The sequence below is a fragment of the Microcaecilia unicolor genome, chromosome 2 (genome assembly GCF_901765095.1).
Source record: "Microcaecilia unicolor chromosome 2, aMicUni1.1, whole genome shotgun sequence".
NCBI classification, from domain to species: domain Eukaryota; kingdom Metazoa; phylum Chordata; class Amphibia; order Gymnophiona; family Siphonopidae; genus Microcaecilia; species Microcaecilia unicolor.
This window is the reverse complement of record NC_044032.1, coordinates 415,705,502-415,731,940: the sequence shown is the minus strand read 5'-3', so window position 1 is coordinate 415,731,940 and position 26,439 is coordinate 415,705,502. Positions and strand designations below refer to the sequence as shown.

The 26,439-nt window shown below is 41.7% G+C and overlaps 1 protein-coding gene across 1 annotated transcript in view; it reads left to right on the top strand.

Annotated features, from left to right (window-relative positions):
• Positions 1-25,774, top strand: part of UNC5C (unc-5 netrin receptor C) — a 644,470-nt gene extending 618,696 nt beyond the window's left edge. Inside the window, exons 14-17 of the mRNA XM_030190711.1 lie at positions 9,304-9,453; positions 12,088-12,252; positions 21,338-21,519; positions 22,128-25,774. Coding sequence (XP_030046571.1) covers positions 9,304-9,453; positions 12,088-12,252; positions 21,338-21,519; positions 22,128-22,293 — 663 coding nt within the window. The 3' untranslated portion in view covers positions 22,294-25,774. The remainder of the gene's footprint in view (positions 1-9,303; positions 9,454-12,087; positions 12,253-21,337; positions 21,520-22,127) is intronic.
• The last annotated feature ends 665 nt before the right edge of the window (positions 25,775-26,439 follow it).

Here is a 26,439-nt window from a genome sequence, read left to right as displayed (position 1 = left end):
GTTGGAAATCGGATATTTTTTTTTTAACACACTGACATTAATAGTGGCCTGTTAACCTGGGCCAGTGCTGCATTCAGTGGAGGGGAATTTAAGGAAGGGAAGGGAAGGGATGGTAGAGGGAGGGGGAGGGAAAGGGGTTTGAATTTGGAGAGTGAAAGAAAATTAATAATAAAAAGGATTATATCAATAAACTGGAATTGATAGGGTACGTGGTGATTTACTACTACTACTACTACTTAGCATTTCTATAGCGCTGCCAGGGTTATGCAGCGCTGTACAAGTTTAGACAAGGGGAAGGACAGTCCCTGCTCAAGTGAGCTTACAATCTAAAGGGGGAATGGTCAGGGTACGTGGTGATTTGTAGTGATTTACAGGGAAAATGAAGAATGAGGAGTGGGTGTCATGTGAGGGGATTGGCTAATTAGGAAGGGGCAGGAAGCTGGAGTATGGAACATTAATTTTGGTGGGCTGGGGTGTATTTCATGTGGTGGGACATTGAGGAAGTTGTTTGAGGGAGTTGGAGGGGTTAGAGAAGGGTGTTTTCCACCTGGGGGGAGGGGGTTTAGAAAGAAAAGGGATAGTATATTGGGAGGTAGGGGTGTGTTTGTGGGTGGTGTGGGGGGTTGTTCACTCACAGGTTATGAGGGGTTAGGAGGATATAAAGCCAGGTGGCCAATTGTATGAGGAGAAATTTGGGATTGAATTCAATACAGTTGGTATGTGAGGATTCAAGGCTCAGGTGTGATACCCCATTGAGCTGAGGCAAGGTCATGGTGTCACCTCAAGACTCGCTTTAATGGAAATGTAATTGAATTTAATTAATATAATATTTGATGTAGTTTGTTAGAAATTCATTTTGGGTGTTGAGGCTAGGTCATCATCGACTAGCCTCTAAATTTAAGTGTTAAGAGGTAGGTTAAGGCCACCTGGAAAAAAGGGATTAAGATATTATTTATGTCATATGTTTGTGAATTGTTAAATAAATAAAAGCAATGTGGCCATTAGTTTTTGGCACTAAAGAATTGTGTAGTGTTTTATTTGGTATTAAGAGATTTAGGAGCTCATTTTCAAAGAACTTAGACTTACAAAGGTCCATCAGTTACTATGAAACTTTGTAAGTCTAAGTGTTTTGAAAATACGCTTCTGTGGGGTCATTAGGCGTGCTAATGATTAGTGTGCACTAAATAAAAAGTCCATAGGAATATACTGCCAGATTCGATATAGCGCACTTAGCGATCTGTGCTGCAATTCAGGCGTATTCTATAACAATGCACGCAACTTAATTGGCTTAACAAGCTAATCAGCATTGATAACAGCACTTAACAAGTAATATTGAGCACTAATTGGCAATAATTAGAATTTACATGCACAACTTGCTAAGTGTATTCTATAATGAACTGCGTCTAAATTCTAATGCGAGCAGTTCAAAAGGGGCATCGCTTATAGAATACACTTAGGCGGAAATGTTTACCATGTGGATATTTTAGGCGCCTTATATAGAATCTGGCCCATAAGGGGCATCTTATCATTTAGCACATGCTAATTTTTAGCATGCACTAAATCTGTTAACGTGCCTTACTAAAAGGACCCCTTAATATTTATCTGTCTGGATGCTGTGCGAGTGGCAAGGTTAGGCTTTGGTCTGTTCTAGTATGGCAATGCTTATGTAAATCTGTATTTATGACTCCTAGAAGTTTGATAATAGGAGAGAATGTACGGCTCAAAACCATTTATTTATTTATTTAGATTTTGCTCACTCCTTTTTCAGTAGTAGCTCAAGGTGAGTTACATTCAGGTACTCTGGATATTTCTCTGTCCCAGGAGGGCTCACAATCTAATGTTTTCAAAGCAGTCTTAAAACTTATAAATAACAGATGGAGGAACTACCAAGAGCTTAGAGTTAGAAGAACAGAGGCCTTTTAATGGCAGGTATGGGATAAACATTTTAGATAAGTACAATGGTTGCCTGGTATAGAGTGGTTTGTGTGTGATTGGATCCTACTCCGTATAGGTAAGCAGTGTTGCTCAGTCAATAAGGTGTGGCATGGTCAAAGCAGTAGCGTAGCCAGACCTCACTTTTTGAGTGGGCCTGGGGGTGGACTGGGTGGGCATGACCCACATATTTCCTCTCTGTCCATCCCCCTCCCATAAAGATAAATACCTGGGCTGGCGGGGATCTCCGGGCCCTGCCAGCTGAAGAATCTTCTGGAGGCCCCAAGGCTTGAGAAGTCTCATCCCTGCGCCAGTCACCAGCGTGGCAGGAAGCAGCATTGCCTGCATGCCTGCCTGCCTTTTAAAATAATTTGTCTCCTCAGGCTCCGCTGCATTTACTTCTTCGCCCGTCGCAAAGCGCTGCCTTTCACACAGGCAGCTCCGCTCCCCTTTGCCGCGTCCATCCAGCCCTCGCTGATCCACTTCCTGTAGTGGATATGTAGGGCCAGATGGACGCGGCAAAGGGCAAAGAAGTAAATGCAGTGGAGCCTGGGGAGACAAGGCAGTGACAGCAGCAGGATGTTGGATGGGCGGGCCTGGAGGGAAAGTGGCTGGGCCTGGGCCCGTCCAGGCCCACCCGTGGCTATGCCCCTGGGTCAAAGGGATTTGCATTATAAATAAATAAAACACCCAACATGTTTTGGCGAACCACCTGCTTCAGGGACTAAATAAATGGAAATATATAACAGGACAGCCACTGAGGTTACTAAAGGAGGGTAGAACCCACACACCATGGGAAAAAGAACCATAAAGGCTCAAGTATAGGGTCTGTCAAAAGGCAAACTGTGCTGCCAGCATCCCTAGATTAACCATTAAGGAAAATAAGTATGTGCTTAGGGCACCAAGAGAAGGGAGGCTTCACAGAGATTTCCCCCTAGCTATCATGTCCTTTAACTCTTTCACTGCCATCTGCCACTCCCATTATCCACAAACAACAGAGAATCCACAAAGCGTGGAGAACTCAAAGAAGACCCACGGATACTTTGTAAAACAAACAAAAAGGTGGGCACAAAACCAGGAGTCCCAGAGACTGGATCACAGTAAAGCTAAAACCAAATTTTATTAATTTAGCTTTACTGTGATCCAGTCTCTGGGACTCCTGGTTTTGTGCCCACTTTTTTGTTTGTTTTACTCCCATTATCCAACATATATATGATGTTCTGTTTAGTGCAATAATATTTCTCAGCACTTATTGAGTCTTAATGTCTTTTCAGTTAAGCAATGGAAGGGCCGAGGGGTACCTTTGTTGGGCTGTACTTAGGGCATCAGTTGGTCTTAATCTGGCCCTGAATGCCAGACTATCTTGAATCACCAGCAGCAAATTCTTTCTGACAGGTTATTTTGCTGTATATAAGAACATAAGAATAGCCCTACTGGGTCAGATCAAGGGTCTATCTAGCCCAGTATCCTGTTTTCAGCAGTGACCAGTCCAGGTCACAAGTACCTGGCAGAGTCCTAGACTTCAGGCTTTATACCTAGCAAGTATTGACCATTGGGTTTGTTTTATTTTTGTGTGTGTTTGTTCTTTTTATATTCCTTTGGGTTCTGTACAACCTGTTTAGAAAAAAATTAAACCCAGAAAACTATTGGCAATTTCCCCCTTCCTCTTTTATCGTGGTGTTAGAGAATGTATTCTTAAACAGCTCTCGGATCATGTAGATTCAGGAAATTTTGGACCCTTTTCAGTTTGTATTTCAACCACTATTGGTTTCAATTTATGATATTATTCACAGGAGTTTTGCTATAAATACATTTTTCCTAATCCAGCTGGACATTCCAGCAGAATTTGATACTCAATCATGACACCTCAGTTAGCATCCATTGGTATTGTTTTAAGCTGGTTTAAGTAATTTATATTTAAGTACATAAGTATTGCCACACTGGGACAGACCAAAGGTCCATCAAGCCCAGCATCCTGTTTCCAACAGTGGCCAATCCAGATCACAAATACCTGGCAAGATCCCCAAAAAAGTTCAATACATTTTATGCTGCTTATCCCTGAAATATGCAGTGTATTCTTTCCAAGTCATTTTAATAATGGTCTATGGACTTTTCCTTTAGGAAGCCGTCCAAACCTTTGTACTTGCTCACATTAAATGTCATCTGCCATTTAGATGCCCAGTCTCCCAGTCTCATAAGGTCCTCTTGTAATTTTTCACAATCCTCGCGTGATTTAAAGACTTTGAATAACTTTGTGTGATCAGCAAATTTAATTACCTCACTAGTTACTTCCATCTCAAGATCATTTCTAAATATGTTAAAAAGCAGTGGTCCCAGCACAGACCCCTGGGGAACCGCACTAACTACCCTTCTCCATTGAGAATACTGACCATTTAACCCAACTCTCTGTTTTCTGTCTTTTAGCCAGTTTTTAATCCATAATATGACACTACAACCTATCCCATGACTCTCCAATTTCTTCTGGAGCCTTTCATGAAGTACTTTGTCAAACGCCTTTTGAAAATCCAGATACACAATATCAACCGGCTCACCTTTTTCCACATGTTTGTTCACCCCTTCAAAGAAATGTAATAGATTGGTGAGGCAAGATTTCCCTTCACTAAATCCATGTTGGCTTTGTCTCATTAATCCATGCTTTTGAATATGCTCTGTAATTTTGTTCTTTATAATAGTCTCTACCATTTTGCCCAGCATTGATGTCAGGCTCACTGATCTATAATTTCCCGTCGTAATAAACTTTGTCAAAAGATCTTTTGCTGATGTAACTTTCAAGCAGGGAACATTGAGAAATCTTAAATTAAGATTCCAATTACAGTTTTCTAGATTTTCAGTTATCCTCATAATCACAGATGTATCTTGTAATGACATCATTTGAACCGATTTCAAATTTTTAGTTAATCTCTCGACTTGCTGAAATACTTTAGTCTGTTTCCTGAAGTCTTACATTGGTGGATATTGAAATAGACAGAAACTGGGAACAAACTTTATGTAGATTTCTCCATGGCAAAAAGTCTCCACTGTCTGCTCAGTGGGTGAGTAGTTGACATGAGAATCATGCAAAGGTAATGGTGGATTTAATGAGCCTCATGCTCCCTGCATCAGACTTTCAGCCACACTGCTCCTCCCTTCCATCAATGCTTCTGAATTCAATTTAGTTGCACTTGACCTGTCTCAAGGCTCTGGTTAAACTACTACTACTACAAATCATAAACTCCCAGGCTCTCCATCTCTACGGTTTGGCACCTCAGCTCCAAATCCCAGGCTTGTAGGAGACTCAGGTCCAGATACTTCACTGGCTAAGTCTGGGCTTTTCACTGGCCTGACTGCAGCAATACCCAATGTAGCAGTGACCGCATAAGAAGTTACTGCAGTCTAGTGAGTGTTGGCAGTAATGGAGGGAATAGTACCCCAGGTCTTGCCCTGTCACTTTGGCATCAGCAAATAGGTAAGATTTCAAGGAAAAATTATATTAGGTGACGAGCAAACTGCAGGCATTTCTCTTGTTCCCTCAGCGTCTCACATACTTATGTGCTCATAAAAGGCCAGAATTATATTTGGTTAAAAGTAAAAATAAAAAGTTTGAAAATCATGTTAGCTTAAATATATAGTGTTTAGGGATAGAAAAATTACCTGTGTATAATAAGTAAACCGCTTTGGCTGTACCACAGAAAGGTGGTATATCAAATCCCATTTTCCTTCCCCTTCCCTTCTACTGCTACTACTGCTTATCAGTTCTATAGCGCTACTAGACATTCTCAGAGTCGTACACTTGAACATGTAAGCGACAATCCCTGCTTGACAGAGCTTACAATGTAATCAGGACAGACAAACAGGACAAATAAGGGATAAGGGGATTACTTACGGTAGGAATGACACAACAGACAGGGGTACTGAACAAGTGAATAGGGGTTAGGAGTTAAAAGTCTGAGTAAGTGAGAAGCCTCTTAAGTTATTCAGTGGCCTAGTTGACTCACTTTATCCAAATTAAGATGAATGAACCCAAGCAGACCCATGTGTGCCCTCTGTGGTCTTTGTTCTTTAGCTGTACACTACAGTGAAAGTATTTAGTATGCTAGGAGACACAGTTACCTCACAGAATACTATGAATCTTCCTTAAGACAGCCAGGAAGGTAATCTGAACATAATGAAGATTTATAGTAATCAGATAATTACTATTGATTGTTCTTTAGATGTCTTGATGAGGTAATTAGAGTATTCTACAAATAAGCTGGAAGTGATTGATTGACACAATCCTAATTTAAAAGGTTTCTAATTATGTTTCTTTTCTTCTAATGACTCATAAACAAACTTCATTTTAGCTTTTGGAATTGTCAGGTGGCCAGTTCAGTGGAAACATCAACTCCTTGCCATTATGCTAAGGAGTATATATTATCTAAATAAGGCAAGCCTGTTGCAGAGCACCTTGTTGCTGAAGGAGAGCGGTCCAAAGGGATCCGGCATATGCTACTCTCATTTTGATTCCAGATGCCCCTTTCTAGCATCTGTGCATATCCTGGAGAACTATGATTATGCTATGCTGTTAGTTACATCTGTGCATATCCTGGAGGACTATGTATATGCTGTGCTGTTTGTCACTGAATTTGTACATCAAAATGGACAGCCTGCTTGTTCATACAGTATTTTAGGGTCCTTCTTGGTATAAGGGCAGTCATGTGTTCATTCTCTACCTAACCTAATATCTCTTCTATCTCTTTTCTGATTTTAAGCTGATTTATTATGATTTGGAGTTTCTTAATGCTTTCTTCTTTGCTTGTAAACTGCTTTGATATTTTATTATGACAGGAGGTATAACAAATTCTGACAATAAACATACACTTACAGAAAAAAAAAAAGGTTCAGTTCAAGTTCAGACTTTATGGCCCATTTTCTGTTTGGTTTAAACTTTTTACAGGCGTAAAAAAAAATTGTATACATGGAAATTAACCTTAGGCACTTTAATTCATAAGTTAATGCATGTTAAAATGGTTTTGCACATATAAAATTAACAAACAGAATTCACATTAACATGGAACGTCTGTTTTTTAAGTACAAAGAATGCACCTATTAACTATTCTATGAAGAAAAGCAGCTGTCTACTTATCTTTATAGAATACTTGCTTTATAGGTCCAATACCCACATATGTAATTAGGTCCTGAACACTTATACCAGCCATAGAACTGGTGTAAACAGGGCCGGTCCTAGTGTCTCTGGCGCCCCCCTGCAGACTATGAGTTGGCGCCCGCGCACCCCCCTCTGGCACCCGCACGCCTTGCCCCCCCCCCCCCCAGCATCTCCTTTCTCTCTTCTCCCACCCTGCCCTGTCCAGCGAATCTCCGCTCCTATCCCCCGCCGCCCTTGGTGCTTTAAATCTTTAATTTACCTCCGTTCCAGCAGCCACATCATTTGAAAGCCTTGCCCCATCTCTAGCCTTCCCTCCCTTCGTGAGTTCGTTCTGCAGTCCCGCCCTCGAGGAAATGACATCAGAAGGCGGGACTGCGGAATGAACTCACAAAGGGAGAGAAGGCTAGAGTCGGGGCAGGGCTTTCAAATGATGCGGCTGCTGGAACGGAGGTAAATTAAAGATTTAAAGCACCAAGGGTGGCACGGTATGGCATTGCAGCGGCACCCTTGAAGGCAGGCACCCCCCTGCGGCGCTTACCCCGCTTACTGGGTTTGACCAGCCCGGGGTGTAAATGCTCATGTTTAGATTGAGGGAAAAAACAAATGTAAATTATAGTATTCTAAAATGTATGCCCAGAATTGTCTGCCCCACCAAGGCTCCACCCAAACTCTGCCCATGTAAATACCCACCTGTAAAGTACTTACCATTGACTTCTTAATTACAGCCATCTTGTTCTAGCCTCCCCCCCCCCCCCCCCCCCCCCACACACACACACTTTGAGGCTTACCTTGGCAATAGACTGCAGTTCTCATATGTTTGTGATGCCCCCTTGGTGCCTTTTCTGGGAAATACACCACTGGATTAGCAAGTTTCATGCAAATTAGGCACTTCATATGCAAATCTACTCCAGCTTCCATTAGCTAGCTCCTCTATAGGCTTCACAGGATATGCAAATTAGTCCATCAATAAGCAAAATCACTCCAGCTAGCGTTAGCTAGCCCTTCTGTAGTCTTCATTAACCACTCTGCAAGGGAATTGCTCATTCACCAAACAGTTCATAAAACACTTTTTAACTGAGGAAAAAGAATGTTAGACTTTTTAAACAAGCTATTTCCAGATGTTTACTTTGTTTAATGAAATTAAAACTGATTTTTATCAATAAATCTACTAATTCTCTTCAGTAAATCTCTTCAGTAAATCTCCAAGCAAAGTAACTTACCCAGTGAGGCTTCACTATGTTCTAAGAACTCTCTCTGAAAAGGCTGACTGCTGCTTAAAGGTATATTTAACAGTGGTACTTAAACAGCTAGGGGCCAATGCTCAGAACTCCAGCACTGTATGAAACAGCACTGGAGCAGCACACAAAAGTAACATCCCTAACAGCATGCAAATTTTATGCGCACTGTGCAAGGGGGAGGAATGTGCCAGGTGCATTCCTACAAGAGCTATGCAGTACACATAGCTGTTGTACACATGCCCAGTCAAACTGGGGAGCAGGGAGCCTGTGCTGCAGGAATCCAGCTGTAAAAGGAACCTGAGCTACATAACTACCAGAGAAGAGAAAGATGAGTCAATAGGAATTGCTACAAGAGAAACCTCGCAATCAGCACATCAGAAAGCACCAAAGGACAAATGAGAATTCCAGATATTTTGACTCTCTTGTCATTTAACTAATTAGCAAAAAGAAATTAAAAAATCTTGTAGGTATTTAACAATCATCAGCATCCTGCTTACTTTTTTCCAATGCAGGGTGAAAACCCTGAGAAATCCTCCGTTCAAGCACCCTACCAGTAGGTTTCTAGCTTTAGGGGCAGCGTTGCTTTCTGTGCTGTTCAGTGAGCATGAGAGGGAATACTGTTTGCATACATTTAAATGTCATTTGTGCTAATTTTTGGCAAGCAGGTTGTTTTGGCGCTAGAGCCTCTGAGCATTGTGCACACATTAATATGTGCGTTGTTAAGACGCTAATGGGCAATAACGCTGCCATTGTGTTTTGAGAATTGGCCTTATAGTGTTGCAGAATTATACAAATAAAGTGCCACTGCTGAGTATCAGGACCTATGTTTTTCTGAGGAGTTTTTCGTTTGCAGTAAAATGATACCTAGTAGGATCCAAAACAGGCTTCTGATAGAAGGGTACTTGTTTCCATTTTTGCACTGTGTACCTAATATATGCCCTTAATCCAGGGATCAGTCATTGACCAGATGTATTTTGTTTGGGCCTCTAGGAAGTCCTGCAGCTGGAGAGGAAGATGGGAGGACAGTTACTTGATGAACCAAAGGCCCTTCATTTTAAAGGCAGCACCCACAACCTGCGTCTGTCTATTCATGATATCCCACACTCCTTCTGGAAGAGCAAGTTGTTGGCTAAGTATCAGGTAAATCATCACTATGCATCTTAGTTCATTGCAGAACAGGAACATTTCATTGTTCATATTTTAATTAATGTCAGAAATATACAATAAAATAGCTCTTAGGTAAACAAACGAATGTACAGCCACTTTAATAAACACATTTTTGTTTATAACCCCAACCCACCCTGCTCCAGTAACTATTCTACTACAAAGAATCAAGAGGTTGTTTTCTTTCTTGATGACACATTGCATCAATTCCCTTCCCCCACCCCTCAACACTAAGGGTTGGATTCAGTAATTGGCATCTAAAATGTAGGCACGACGAAATAACGTGCATAGCAGTATTCTATAAACAGCGTCTACATTAAGACATGAATAGCTTATAGACCGGGGGAACGCATGTACATTTAGGCATGGCCATTTATGCCACTGAAAACCTAGTGTAAATACCCACGCCTATATGTACGTGACATGCGTTCCCCTGAATTATATAACATGTGCAAATTTGATTGATGTCCCAGCATGCCTGCACTCCTCCCATGGCTATGCCCCCTTTTCAGTTACACGACTGGAATTTACGCACGGCTTATACAAAAAATGCGTAAGTTCCAATTATTGCCAATTAGTGATGATAATTGATTGTTATCGGCCAATTATTATCACTTATTGGCTTGTTATTCAATTGAATAGCATGCATAAATTGACTGCACAGTTTTAACACGTGCTACTTGCCAAGCCTTAAATAGAAAACAGCCCTAAATCTCTTTTCTAAAATTATTCCATATACCTTTTACTGATAAGTATCAACATAACTAAACCACAAGGATTTGACTTCTCATTCATTTTTACAAGAATTCTATATGGTGCAGTCCTCCCCGTCCACCCCAGGACATTATGCACAGGAGGTGGGTATCCTCCCTCTCCAGCTGTAGAGGCTAAACCTCACCTTTCCTGCCTCCTTCCAATCCTAAGAGACTGACCTCCTTCCCAGCCCAGAATATTGCTCAGAGATGCAAGAAACCAGCTTCTCCTCTTCTCACACAAAACCAACTCTTTCACACACACTGACAAGAATCTCCTCTTGGACCTCTTGAGCAACCCTAGAATGTACCACTATGATCACGCTGGGAGAGTACCTTAACAAATGGTTTAGTCTCCTCTGCCACTACCCATGTGCTTTTCAATGGGAGGAACATGGGCCTTAGTAAAAGATCCAAAGACCCCATTACACTGGTCCCAGTAGTTGACTGATTTTTTTCCTGCCCTGTTCTTCAATAGGTTTTGGGCCCACAGGGTATAGAGTATCTGAAAAAAAAAAGTGGTTTGTGAGTACTCAGTGCCCAGAACACCAACATAGTTGGTGATTCTGGTGGCCTGTCTTCAGCCACTGTTCCATCAGGAGGCTGCAGCAGGACTGGATTCTGAGAATTATGCACAGTTAGCAGTTCCCTTCATAGCGCTCTCAAGGCTCCCAGTGGACAGCAAAGCCTGCTCTTAACATATTGCAGTAATTCAGATTGCTATAGTCACCTGCTGGATCTTCTGTCAGGAAAATGTACAGGATCTTAGCAAAGCGATTAGCAAAGTTTGATCCCTGTTTTATGTGTTGCCACTGTCTTTCTGTTACATGGTGTTCTGTTTGCTGATGTCCTTCATTCTGTTTGCAAGATCATTTTGTATTTTGCATTTTCATGTATGCCAGCTTTTGAGATTTGTTAAGACTGTTTGTAAGTATGTGAATATCTTTAAAAAAAAAAAGCAACAAAAAAATTCAAACCTAACTGCAAAGAATCCACTATTTTGTTGAAGTTCATCAAAAGAAGTTACACTTACTTTTGTGGCACAACATGCTTTTAGATCACTGTTCTTCAATGTAAGGCCTGGAAGCCAATGGCAGCCCTTGTAGACCTCTGGGGCAGCCCTCATCATCATTCTGGCTTTTTTTCTGCTATTGTCTGCCTCTTTACCCATGCACACGACAAAGGGGGTAGTAGGTGGGAGGAAGAGCCACATGCTTAAAGGACAAGGCATTTTTCAATAGAGGAAATGCCCACCTCCTTGAGGATACATATAGTGAAAAGTATGAAGGCAGGCTGATTGATGTCATTGGCACACACTGATCAGCAATGTAGAGGCCTCACATGGGAAGATATTTGGAGCTCTCTTTCAACTTATTTGAGTACCAAGTGACCCCAACTTAAAAATTAGTGAAGACCACTGCTTTAAATTGTGAGAAACCTCTGCTAGCTGTTGACAGTTGCTTCTAGTCCCACACCCACCTAGGGCTTACCCTGCAATCACATGCTGAAGCCAGAGAAAACAGTAGATAAAACAGAATGAGAGGAAGTGAATTATTAGCATGTGGCACTGGCAGTGGCTTATGAATGTATTAGTATAGGGTGCACATTATTTGAATGACCCTTGTTTCTCATCTCAAATTGCTGTGCCCCTGCTCCTCCACCCCCCTTTCTCCCATTGTTTTTTGGAGAGGCATCCCAAGCATCCCTCAACAGTCTTGCACATCAAGACACTGAACGCCAAAAGCAAAGTCCAGCGGAGATAAAACACACATCTTGGAGAAAGTCATTTCTTTCATATTTCTTAGTAGGCACGCATGTATTTGTAAATAATTTACGTAATCCTCTTTGACGCCTGCAGGAAATCCCCTTTTATCACATCTGGAGCGGGTGTCAAAGAAACCTTCACTGTACCTTCACTCTGGAGCGGTTCAGCCTGAACACAGTGGAACTGGTCTGCAAACTCTGTGTGCGACAAGTGGAAGGAGAAGGGCAAATATTCCAGCTCAACTGCACTGCATCAGAGGTAAGAGGCCTTAGGATCATCCACATACCATCAGCCACCATGCAGGGCAGTCAGACTCCAATGTTGTATCCTTAGCAGGTCCACGGCATATCAGTTTGTGAAATCTGGATGCTGGAGGCAGTTCTGTAAGGAGCTGCCTAGATTTGGGTGACCAGAACATGCGTAACTAGTCATGTACATGTGTATGTGAATACACACGTGCATACATGACAGTAATACAGTTATGGCTATTCTGTCTATATGCACCAGTCTTCATTGGCATGTACTTTACAGGTGGATGCTCACATTAAACAGAGTTTGGGGTGTCATGTAGGTAGGGTGCCCACATAGATGCGTAAATTATAGAATTCTATGATTTGCGCATGTACTTCTCCAGTCTAAATGCTAGCATTTACACCAGCTCTGTGGCTGACATAAGAAGTGCTTGTGCATAGTTTTTGAAAACTTTATTGATTGCAAATGAAACAAATGCAGAAGCGTAAAGCATGTCAACCAAAGTATAGTCCAACCTAAACATACACAGTCTTCCATATTGCATAAACTTATAAGCGTTATTCAACATCACATTACAAAAGCTCCTCATAGTCATTTCCTAATCCTTCACCGTCACACCCCCCTCCCCCAACAGGAAGCCTATTAAATGATCCAAGTTGGCCAACGCTTAAACAGTAGCAAATGTCCTTCCTAAAGTGACTGGTTACACTAGTATTCTATAAAGAAAAGTAGGTACCTACTTTCTTTTTAAAAATGGGTTCTAAATAGGTGCATTCTTGCCACCTAGAATTAGGTGCCCTCTTATAGATTTAGTATCGTTGAGTCTCTATGGGAAACATTTTGTAATCTTGGTCAACTCTTACTTTTAGAATTGACGAGTGGCCTAATGGTTAATGCAGCAGACTTTGATCCTGGTGACCCGGGTTCAATTCCCACTGCAGTTCCTTGTAACCTTGAGCAAGTCACTTAACTCTCCAAAACTTAAATTGTGAGCCCTCTAGGGACAGAAAGTACCTGAATATAATGTGTACAGCACTGCATACGTCTAGTAGCGCTATAGAAATGATTAGTAGCAGCTTTAGGATATGTCTTCCGCACAAGCTGGTGTAGTATCACTTTTCATCAGGCCTGGTGTAAGATCAAGAATCAGAGGAGAAGATAGACACAGGAGCTAGTACTTAGACATTCGGATACCTGTCCAAGGTATACATAAAAGTACAAGATGCAAGTACCTTGAGAGGGAAAGAAGTTTTAGAAGAAGGGGATAAAGTGTGAGGCCAAGTGACATTCATTCAGGAGTAGCATAAGGGAATATCACAGGAATGGAAGTAGATGCATGGAATAACCTCCCAGAAGAGGAGATGATGATAAAAACAGTAACAATTCAAAAAAGTGTGTAATAAATATGGAGATCCTTCATCACTGGAAAAGTTAAACCCAGAAATCAAATGGGTGTCACATACTTCAACAGCAAGGGAAAATGATAGCAAGGGGCCTTTAAGCCTTTATTTACTGTCATACACACAAGACAAAACACCATCTGGGAAACTAAAGGTAATATGTAGACTGACTATGTATTCCATCCATCACAATATAAAATCTCAAAAAGCTGTCCAAACTGCAACTTGGAGTGATTTGGTATTGTAGTGGTGGATGCATGGCTTGCTGTTCTATCAGAGCTCTGCAAAAGGTTATTGCGTCATCCCCCCGGCGCATCACCTCAAGACAACCCCCCCCGGGTGCATTGCCTCTTTCCTCCTGGGGGTGCTGGGAGCAGCTGGTGGCTCCGCCGGTTCCCTGCTCTCTCTGTCCAAGAACAGGACAAGAGGGAGCAGGGAACCGGCGGAGCCGACAGCCGCTCCCTTCACCCCCCCCCCCCCCCCCCCGGGCAGTGTGCACCCGGGGCAGACTGCTCCACCACTCTGCCCTCACTACACCGCTATGAAAAAATGTGACCTAGATAAGATAATAATATTAACTAAGACATTACATCTCTGTATTCCTCTTCCTGAAACCACCCTGTGGCTTTGCAGCTCAGGCTTTTCTGCCTCAGTGTCAAACAATCTAGCTTTTCAGCAGCTTTTACCAGCAGTTTTTTAATTGGATGCAGGGGCTTGGTTGCCTTTTCCTGTGTTCTGAGCCCTTGCTGCTTTCTTATTACATCTCCCAGGCTGCCTGTCTCTAACGTGAGCTCACTTCCTGTCAGCTCCCTCTAGCACCAAGCTGATAAATAGAGCAGAATTTTAGAAAGGATGTCCACATCTGACATACAGCCCATTTTAAAATGCATGAGAAATGGATGTCCAAGTGCTGGATGTGTCCAGCATGCACATCCATTTCACAAACTGGAACATTCAAACTATGAATGGGGCAAAACAAGGGAGATGGACATCTTTGAGCAACATAAGTACATCCATTTTACAAAATGGCCACACAGATGCCCACGCAGAGAAGTAGCCTACTGGTTAGGACAACCAGCTGAGAAATACAGCAGAGATCAGAGGTCCCACATTCAAATCCCAATTATAGCTGTTTGAAATTTTCTTTTTTCTTTTCTTTCGTGTTTTTTAAATTGTGATCTCTCCAGGGACAGAAAAATACCTACTGAGACTTCCCACACTCCCTCCAGTGGACAGCTGCTCAATCGGAGCATCTTTGTAGACCTGAACATGCCAAGTAACAGGTCTAAAAATGAATGTCGATCTTTTTAGACATGGATGTCTCCTTCACAGTCCATGCCCCCTTGCTATATGGACATGCTGCAGTTTTAGGCATCCATATTCTAGCTTTATAAAATTGGGATTTGGACATCCATGCAATATGGACATCAAAATGCAAGTTTTCAGACATCCAAAACAGGAATAGAGCTTCTAACATAGCCATGTTAATCAGTGAAAGGGTGTCAAATATTATACATGAAATGATTCCTCTGTAGGTGGAGCTAACTACAGTACAGAGCTTTGTATGAACAATAAGATTGGGAAGGTAAAAGTGCGTAGTGGTAACTCTTATCGGTAACTAAAATCCCTCCTCACAAATTATGCAAATCCAAATTCTATTACTCTGGGAACTGATAAGCAAGGAAACAAGCCAATTATTGCTCCTGGAACTGACAAGCAAGTGAAACTGACAAAAGTGAAAACAAGAGTAACTGAAAATTATATGTAATTTTATAGAAATGCAAGATAACTCAGGAAAATGAAAGACAAATGTTCTTATCAGAGAATAGGTCAGAGTGAATGCAAATTAAACCCTGGGTCAGGCCTGGAATCAGGCCTCCTATCATTACCCCCAGAGCATTAACAGAGCTGGTCTACAATCTGGATATAGATGAGGGTGACAAATGAACAGCTGGATGCAGAAGATCCTCGGCAGGTCCCAGTAGTGCTTCAGAGAGGATGGCTGGTAAAAACATGAATGATGATAATTCAGGCCGAATGGAAAAAACAGATTTTTTCCTTGGTTTCCAGCACAACTTTGTACAGTTGTGATGGAGGCAAAGTCCTTGAAGATAAGCAAGCTGCTCCCAATGTTCTGAACCTTCTGACCTTGGACATTTGTAGAATGTCCACTTTGTGTCAGCAAAATTGCAATTCCTGGGTCTTAGACTCCAAACGGTCCAGTGACGTCGGTTCTGTGGTCTTGATTTCATGCCCAGGCTCCATAGTGGCTGAGTCATCCTGACTTGGGGTGCATGTCACTGAGCAAGAATGTTGTCAGGTGACTGCATTAGGCAACCAGTCCGTAAGCAATCCCGTTTTTGCTGACGGAGGACCTTGGTAAAATCCAGGCACAGTTCATACTGTATTGATGCATGGCTTGAAGTATCAGGTGCTGAGGTTGTTACCAATCTCTAATTGTAGTTATATAGGCAGGGGTTTTGCCCCTACCCCTCCAGAGGTTTGTTTTGAAATTGGTTTAAGTGATTTCAGTTACAAACAACATGTGTCCCACAGCCCATGTCTAACCTTATCTAATATGGTCATTTATATTTCACGTAACCAAATTGTGACTCAAGGTGGATCATAAAAGAGTAGAAAAATGGGTACCCTAGCAGAACACAAGAGTGGAAGAGATAGAACATCAGGATGATCCAAGGTGGTGGTAAAACAATTCCAGTATTAGTAGCTCTATGTACAGTCTTGATCAAATTTAGGTGCAAAAACACAGTCCCACATAGACTCGGCACATGGCAGCTTACCCTGTTTATAACTTGAGTACATTGTAAAATTCAGTCAGGCACAACGTGGAATATTCCCAAGTGCTCTAGGCCAAAAAAATAAAAAAGGTTATTTAATGAATTTGCTCTGAAAATTCTCTAGAAAGATAGGACTTTGTGCCTTACCAACCAAAAGCATGACAGTGGAAAAAAGCAGCAAAAAACAAACAATAACAAGAAAACAACAACAAACCCTTAAAAGATCATCATTTACTCAGTAACTCTCATATTCAGAGTATGTTTGCACTTTGATGAACACTCCTAAGAAGTATAACACTTTATTATCTATAGTCAAACAGGGAAAGTAATGCAAAGAAGGACGTTCTTAGTGACTTTAGGAAGTGCAGAAAGATGACACACCAGAAAGTTATTGGCTCTATAGGGCCTTTCTCTATGTCATTACCTTTTTCAGCATCTGCTAGGTTGTGGAGTGTAAAATTATATATTTATCTTGGGATGCCATAACATTAAAACCAGATGGTACCATAACTATCATAAACAATTATTGCATAACTGCTGTAGAGGGGTAATTGTTTTAGTTTCATAGAGGGAGCAAGGGAAAGAATTAGCAGGAGCATATGAAAATGAAGTCCCAGCTTGCCTGCTCTCAGCTGCTTTTCTATGCCATGGATATTTAACTGAAGAAACAACTCATTATTGCTCCTTCAAGATCACCTCTGGGTGGGAGTAATACCACTCACTATAAGCAGGAGTGCAAGTCAGGGGAGTTTGGAATTCAGTGGCAGCCCTAGATTCAGCAAAATGGAGCTGTACAGGTATTAGTGTGTAACATCACAGAGTTCTAATGGCAAACTAGTCCTAGATATTGTGATTCTTTCTATTGGATCAATGTAACATAGCAATATAGTGGATGATGGCAGGAAAAGACCAGTTAACCCATCTGCTCTGCCCAGTTTTTTGTAACCATATTTATTTACTTATTCATTTATTTATTTGGATTTTGCTCACACCTTTTCAGTGGCTGCTGAAGGTGAGTTACATTCAGGTACACTGGGTATTTCCCTGTCCCTGGAGGGCTCACAATCTAAGTAAATACATGAGGCAATGGAGGGTTAATTGACTTGTCCAAGATCACAAGGAGCAGCAGTGGGATTTAAACCAGCCACCTCTGAACATCAAAACCGATGCTCTATTGGAGACGATCCAAGATGGCGGCATAACAGGCAGCGCGGAAAGTCGCTCCGAGAACCGGCCTGAGAGGAAAACTGTTTGCCGATAAAATGCCCCATACTAAAAGGAAGGGGTTGACGAGGATAGTTCCCCCACCTACCTCGACTCCTTCATCGTCTCAGACGGGACTTGAGCGTTTCTTCGCGCCGATTTCCCAAACAAGCAGAGATGTGGATCCCATAGCGGGGCTCCCTGGGGAAGTGGAAGACCTGCTGGGAGAGGATGTATCTCTTTCTCCACCATCGACTAGTAAACCTCCTTGTCCAGCGTCATTGACGAGTACCGATGTGGATCAACGCCCTACCGGAAGTGTTTTGGGTGAGATCCACGGTGAGGGTCGGGAAGTTCCACAGAAGACGCTGGGAGCAGAGGCAGGGACCTCAAAGAAAATGCAGGAGGTAAATCTCGAAATGATTTGGGTAAAGCTGAACAGGATGGATATGACTTTACAACAAACATCGGGAGAAGTCAGTAACTTTAATAAGAGATTTGGTGAGTTAAATGCAAAGGTAGACCTGATAAAAGAAGAAATAGCTGGAAAAATGACTGTTATTCAAAAGAATGTAGATTCTCTTCAAGAATTTAAAATAAAAGTAGTGAAAGATAATGTTGAACTTCGGAGACGAATGGAACAAGTTGAAAACTTACGTTTATTGAACTTTCCCAAACTCCTAGGGATTACTCCCCTTGATCTATTCAAAAGTTATCTGAATGAGGTGTTGAAAATGCCTCTGGAAGCTATACCGCCTGTTAATAAAATATATTATATTCCTATTCATAAAGGAGAGATTGGGAAAAGTCAAGAAGCTCAACTTATGACTATAGATCCTGGAAATATCTCAGCTATACTTGAACAAACACTGGACGAGACAACAGAAAGGTCTACATTGATAGTGTCTTTAATATTTGAACAGGATTTAAACAACATAATGAAACAGTACTTTAAGAATTTAAAAACCTGTTTTGGGGGTATTAAAGTACAGATTTTTCCGGATGTTACAAAATTGACTCAGCAGAGAAGGAAAGCCTTTTTGGCACTGAAATCAAGAACTGTTGAGATAGGAGGGATGTTTTTCCTAGCCTATCCGTGCAAGTGCCTTGTGAGACTGGGTCAGGTTAAATATACATTTTTTTCACCTGATGCCCTGAGGGTGGGCGGTTGGACTCTATTCTATAAAGTAGCCTAGGCATCTAGGTTCTGTTATAAAATACTAGTGTAACCTGATATATATATATGTGTGCCTAACATCTAGGCACCCACACTTACGCCAGCCATAGAGCTGGTATAAGTACGAGCACCTAAGTGTGTCAGGGGCATGAGTAACAGTGGGTCTCAAATCTGACCTTGGGGACCACCAGCCAGTCAGGTTTTCAGGATATCCCTAACACAGCAGTTCCCAAACATGGACCTGGAGGCACCCCAGCCAGTCAGGGTTTGGGGATATCCACAATGAATATTCATGAGAGATATTTGCATGCACTGCCTCCACTTCATGGAAATGTCTCTCATGAATATTCATTGTGGATATCCCAAAAAACCTGACTGGCTGGGGTGCCTCCAGGATCAGGTTTGGGGACTACTGTCCTAATGAATATGCATGAGACAGATTTGCATGCCTGTCAGCTCCATTATATGCAAATATCTCTCTGGCATACTTATTAGCTATATAATGACTAACAGTTATTTAAATTGCTAATTGCAGTTATAAAAATCTTTATTCACATTACAAAATTCCTTCAAAAAGGCGGTAAATAAGTCCTAATAATAAATAAAATAAATTTAAAAAATGTCAATAATGCACATATAAAACCTATACATACAAAACTAAATATTCTCCTACACTGACTAAGCTAATGTAATGTGACAGCCTCTGATACAACTTACAACAATCATTCTTATTGTAAATTTTTTATTTATTTTATTGCATTTGTACCCCACATTATCCCACCTATTTGCAGGCTCAATGTGGCTTACAGAGTGTTGTTATGACATAGTCATGTCAGGATCTTGTATACAATCGGTATTAAGCAGAAGATGTATGAGGTATTAGAGAAGGAGGTGTTAGAAAGGGTGGTGTAAGAGGTGTATTTTGATGCTTGAGTGGGTTGGGTGGTGTTTTGTGTCGTTAAGGGTTCTTTTTGTAGGCTTTGTTGAAGAGATGTGTCTTCAAAGATTTGCGAAAGTTGATTAGATTGTCTATGGTTTTCAGGGCTGTGGGTAGTGCGTTCCATAGCTGTGTAGTGGCATGTGCCTGCTTATCTCCACCAGTTTCAATATGAGGTTTCTTATGATGTTGAAAATCACCATTCAGTTCTTCTATAATCCGTCAACCCTCATCAGTAGGAGCGTTTGGGAAAAGTTCAGATTAGCATTGCTCTCAAACCCGTGAATTATCACCATCCGCTCAAAGTTTCACTGCTGAGTTAATAACAAACTCTATCACCGTGGCTGTACAGTTTTTGGATTTGGATATACATTATCATTTGGGTAGCTTTTTGACTAAAGTGTATCGCAAATCTACTGATAGGAACATCATTTTGCATTTTAATAGTCATCATCTACGTAAGTTGAAGGAAAGTGTACCAATGAGTAAGTTGTATCAGAGACTGTCACATTAGATTAGTTTAGTCAGTGTAGGAGAATATTTAGTTTTGTATGTATAGGTTTTATATGTGTATTTTTGACATTTTGTAATGTGAATAAAGATTTTTGATAATTGCAATTAGCAATTTAAATAATTAATCAAAAAAATTTTAGTCATTATATAGCTAATTGGTTGGTGTTGACTATTAAAATATAATACATCCCATATGCCATACTTTGGCATATTTATTAGGTATATCCAGAAAAACCAACTGGTTGGAGGTCCCCCAGGACAGGTTTGAGAACCACTGACTTACAGTAGTTTGTAAGTTATGCATGAAAGTGAGACAGATCCTGTTCATACTCCTCCCTTGTGTTCATCCCCATGCTGTGTGAGTTAAGTTCGTATTTATAGATAACATTTAAGCAGAATTTATGCATTTATATGGATATGCACACACATACATGTATATTTGCCATTACGCTAAACATTTCCATGTGCAACGCATACATCAATGAGGGTTCCTAGGTTTTAGAATTGCCTTTCACGTGTCTACTGATGTATAGTAGGGAAACTGGAGGCGAGAGACATGGAGTGGAGGAGAAAAAGAACATTTTATGGATAACAAAAATGATGTCTCCCTTCTCCATACTTCTATGTTCGGTCCCATCTTTTTGCTTTATGTAAAGGCTCACTAGTTAAGGGACACATAATATGTAGAGGTTGTATACATCAATGCTGTAGTTCTCTCTGTGCCGACTCCTTCCCTCCAGCTCGCTTCTTCCCCCGTTTCTCAGCGAGCACTTTCATTCTGTCTCCTGAATGATCATATTAGGATGGCTTTAATGAGCTCAGGCTCCAGCTTTCCCATACAGCCTGAGCTTCAACAGGGACCAATAAATCTGCAGCCTCTGCTAAGTCAGCTATAAATATTTCTGTTCCTTTCAGCTGACTAGTAATCAGCCATTCCTCTGTGCCAAGAGTAATAGCTTTTTATCTTTGCATGTCTCAAAGAAAAACAAAAATTTTGCTTGACTATGGACTATATTTGTTTTGACTGATAATGTGTGTTTTGTTTTGTTGTGGTTTTACACAGGAGCCTAGTGACATAATTCCTTTTCCCCTCATGGATACAGCAAGTACCATCACTACCATTGTCGGACCCAGCGCATTTAGCATTCCTCTTCCCATCCGGCAAAAGCTCTGCAGCAGCCTTGATGCCCCTCAGACCAGAGGCCATGACTGGAGGATGCTAGCACACAAGCTGAAGTTGGACAGGTAAGGAGCCAGCCTCTGTTCAGTTAGCCATAAAAAAAAACTCCACCATAGCCCAAACAACGTCATCGATGTAGTCCAATATTCTTAGAGTGATCACAACCAATTCAAAATCATAAAAGATTTCAATGTTATTTTTAACATGAATAACATTGGGGTATGAGAGGATATGACAGTGTGGGCCAGGAGGAACGGGCATGAACCTTTAGTTGCTCTCTCCTCCTAGAAGCTTCTTCATTTTCAACTTTCCTCACAAACGCGGTGTGCAAATGTTCTTAGGGAACCAGGCCCATAGGTAGCCAAAGACATCGTTGTGCTAATTGTGCATGTACTAGAACCAGATCAAGAAGGGAATTCTGTTTTGCAGCCCTATAAGCAAATAAACTGTACATATACAAACCCTCAAAGGCCCATAAGTAGTTTTTTCACTGACAAACACTCTGATATATACATGAGGGAAGGTTTAGCACACATTTATTTTGAATACCAATGTGGTTGTTTCAACTGACGCTTTGCCTCCGAGTGTACCAAAGGAATATATGTAAAGAAAAAAGGTCAGGCAGTATTGTTGACAGCACTTGGTCACAGGACATTTTCAAAACTCTCCACAGGTACCTAAACTACTTTGCCACGAAAGCCAGCCCCACCGGTGTGATCCTGGATCTTTGGGAAGCCCAGAATTTCCCAGATGGGAACCTGAGCCTTCTAGCTGCTGTCTTGGAGGAAATGGGTAGACATGAGACCATTGATGCTTTGGCATTAGAAGACAAATATTGACGGAATCCCGAGAGCGCAAGAAGAAGGAAGGGATCAAGATGTGGCAATAGCCATTGTCTTGGCAATTTTGAATGGCTTAGAAGAGGCCAATGACACTATTAACAAAAAAGAAAACACATGAACAAAAACAAATCCCTCTGACTTTCGTATACACTTTTCTTGTACATTATCACGAGATCTAAAAACAAAACAGAATCTCATGCAAAGCTGTAGCTTGAAAATTGTTACTCCTCCTCCTGTTCCTCTCCGCTTGGCTGTACACCGTTTGGTACAGGATTTTACAGTTTCCTAGGAAACGCTTTTTATTGCTATCCAGATATGTGGATAAACCTTTGTAACAATCCCAGTTCCTATGGACGCTGTTTACATCAGATAATGGGCAGGAGTTGAGCACTCTGTCTCTTTATAGATATATATATATTTTTTCTTTTGTCTAAGCCATCTGCATCAAAGCTGTGGACAGTGTGTGGCTGTGTCAGAAAGTAATCTCTAGTGAATGGATTAGTGCAACTAGTCCCAGATAATCCTCCTGCCATTGTTCTGTTCCCCAGATCTGTTGTTCAAGTGGATCTGGACACCAAATAAGCCTGGGTGCTAAGTAGGAAAAGCTTAGCTCTCCTTGTGCCTCTAGCAAATGGTGAAATGGAAGTGTACAGCTGACTGGAATTTTGGTTTTGCCTCCTGATATAGAACACTGTCCTTTAAAAATTTGTGAACAGAATACAGTTTGGAGTAGTAAGAGAACGTATTGTTATATTGATTAGCATTTATCAGCACTGGGTTTGTTTTTTTTGTTTGTTTGTGTGATAGGTTGGGTTTTCTAAGCCTTGCTGTTTAGATCTGGGTTCCATTTTCCATGCTGCTGACCAGGAAAATAGAACCATATAAAGGCTCAGGGCTAATCAGTCATTTGGAGGCACTCAAGTGGTTAATTCTCTGACTGAGAAACAGCCTCAGAGTACTTTTCCAGCTTTAGTTTCCCTGTTGGAGCAAATGTAGTGATATCCAAATGTGCTGTGCCAGAGTCCCAGTGGCATGCAGGTCCTACTTTACCAGGCAAGACAGCCAAGGAATGTTTTGGATTTGATAGAAAGCAACATGACCTAACATTTGGGGGTTTATCTGGTAATGCTTATCCTTCGCTAAGTTACCCAGTTGCAGGAGGGAGACTTTTTGGCCAGTCCTGGTTTTGAACTTGTATGTAAAACAGTATGGGATTTGTAGTCCCTGACTCTACCCACTGAACTCAGCGCTGCAGATCCTTCAGGAGGGTAATTTTATAACTGGTTGCCTAGGTAAGTGCCAGGATTGGGGCTATTTTCTAAAGACCAGATGGGCACCTCGTGTCTTTATAAACTAGCCTCACAAAATCTACAACGATAGTGGATAAATAGACCCACATACTTTTACACCCCCCACCAAACTCCTCCCTCAAACATGCCTACAGTATAAATGTAGAGACAAACCATCGCTACACCCACTGTATACACAGGGTCATTTTACAAACAGGTTTTATTGTGGGGGGGGGGAGAGGAAGTTTATAAAATTAACTCTCAAGTGCATCAGGCCTAAAATCTCATTCTGTATTGGAGTCATCTCCAAGGGTGCGGTGGGTGCGGTGGGTGCTGAGCACCCGAAATATTGAGCAAGCTCCTTCATGGTGTCCAGAGAAGGGTAGTTTGTATTGTGTTTAGCACCCACAGTCATTTTAAAAAGTTGGCACCCATGGTAAATTCTATAACTAGGCACCCACAAGTTAGGCACAAAGGTGCAGTGCTTTGCTACTCACCAATCCAGCACTACCGGTGGGTCGCAGGAGCCCAGAGGTAGTAACTGCCCGAATGCACACCATTTGTATTAGAAAAAATTCAAACTTACAATCTTAGGGCCCCTTTTACAAAGCGGAGGTACCTGTACCACTGCTTTGTCATGCACCAATCCGGCACGGCATGGCAGTAATGCCTTCCCCAATGCACACTATTTCTGGCACTGAAAAAATACTTTTTTTTTAAAGTGCCAGGGGCTTGCCTAGCGGTAATTGGGTAGCCCCACGTGCTGCCCAATTACCACTGGGTTAGCGCGGGAGCCCTTACCGTCTCCTAAATGGGTGGCAGTAAGGCCCCCCAGAAATGGCCACACGGCAAGTGGTTCACTTACAGCACGGCCATTTCCTTTTTCCAAAAACAAAAGTCTTTTACCTGCTACATTAAAAGGGGACCTTGGTACACAGCAAATCCACGCACTGATGCTACTGCAGTGCCCTCTTTACCACAGCTTTGTAAAAGGGGCCCTTAAATATTTAAGGAAAAATAATCATCAATTAACTCTAGTCCTCCATAAGGGCAGCGCACCAAGCTCTAAGATGTAAGAAAAGTCAAAAGAGAAAAAAAGGAAAGAGCTACTGACACCAAGCTCTGAATACAGAAAATAATTCAATGTGGGTCTTCTGCCGCTTGTATGAGAGAAGAGGTCCTATCATGACCCTCTAGAGGAAATGAATGTGGAGAGCTGAACAGGTTTTATAAAGTGGTACCTAAATTAAGACACCATGAAGGGGTGGGCTTAGCACCAGTTGTACAAGAGTGTCAGGGCATGCCTACCCATCAGAGAATACGAGCACAAATCCAAAATTTATGCATGATCGCTTACACAAGGTCCATGGCTGGTGTAAGTTGCTGCACTAATAGGTTTCTTACAATGCCCGCAACTGACCGTAATCTATAAGTTGTGAGCAGCACCCATGCTCTGACCATATGTAACTACATTTTCACCAAGTTTATAGCAGATCACCCAGCACTTGTGTGCATAACTGACAATTTACGGTGCCATTCACGTGCATAGGTGCAGCTAGTCTATAAAATTGGCGTGCAAGTTAGTGCTTTACATTAGATGCCCTATGTAGAATTGCTTTTTTTTTTAAATGTCTTCTCATGCTTTCTATCTGTGACAAATGTCCCAAACTGTATAAATTTATGGAAAACAGCATTCACCCCGAACACTACAGAGCAGGAATGACGACAGCAGTGACACATGGCAGCAGTTATACAGTTAAGGATGGTACAAGTGCTTTCGTTAAACGGGGAACATGTAGTGCATTTTACAGAGCTTCCCAGTGCTCAGCGTTCCTCTTCCAAGTGCTGGCGATCATTCAAGACATTAGTCATATATAGACATCCCTGGCTCTGTTTGGAGTACCACTTTGCAATGCTTCCTAGTTAGGAGCCGGCTCTGTGGGTGCTTGAGCACCCCCCGATATTGAGAAAAATTCCATGTATGTGACTAGGGATGAGTTATTTCTGTTGGGCTTAGCACCCTCAATAATTTTGAAAAGCTGGCTCCTATGCAGATGAGTGGGGGGCGGGAAGATCCTGCATTGCTCTACCCTAAGGCCTGGTGCAATGTGCCTCTGATACCTTTCGTTTATTTATTTATGACATTTTTACCCCACATTAGCCCGAAATAGACTCAATTTCAATGTGGTTTACAAACAATAAAGTGAATAAAACATAATAATGTACAGAATATAACACAAATTACAATAACTTCAAGAAACAAATTAATACATGTGTGCAGTAAGTAGCCAGGGATTTAGACTATTTCAAGGACAAACAAATAATTATTGGTGGATAGGTGAGAGCATAATTAGGCAGGACTAGATGGGAAATGAGATTAAGAAAAGGGTGTGGGTATAATTCAAATAGAGTTCTTTGTAATCAGAATGGCCAGACTGAAGAAATGTGACACTGTAGGTCTGGTAACCAGAGATGGAAACCTGAGCTGCTGTTCCATAACAGGGGATCTCCCCATGCCATACCAAATCTCAACATAATGACCCCCTTCTCCCCCATCCACTAGCACATGCATGGATTAGGGATGGGGGGGGGAATTAGAGGACTCATATGTCTCAGTGGTATAGCCAGACCTAGCTTCCATTGGCTGGGTCCCACTAGACAGGAAACAGGAAATTACATCAGTGAGTGTGGAACCCGGCCAATGGAAGCCTGCGGGACTGGCGCAGACAGAAATAATGAATCACTGCAGGTACCGGGGATGCCTGTAACTTACACCAGTGAGGAACAGAGTTTAACAACTGACAGGCAGATGCCGGGACACCATGGAAGAAGAGAGATGTTGACATGGGGTGCC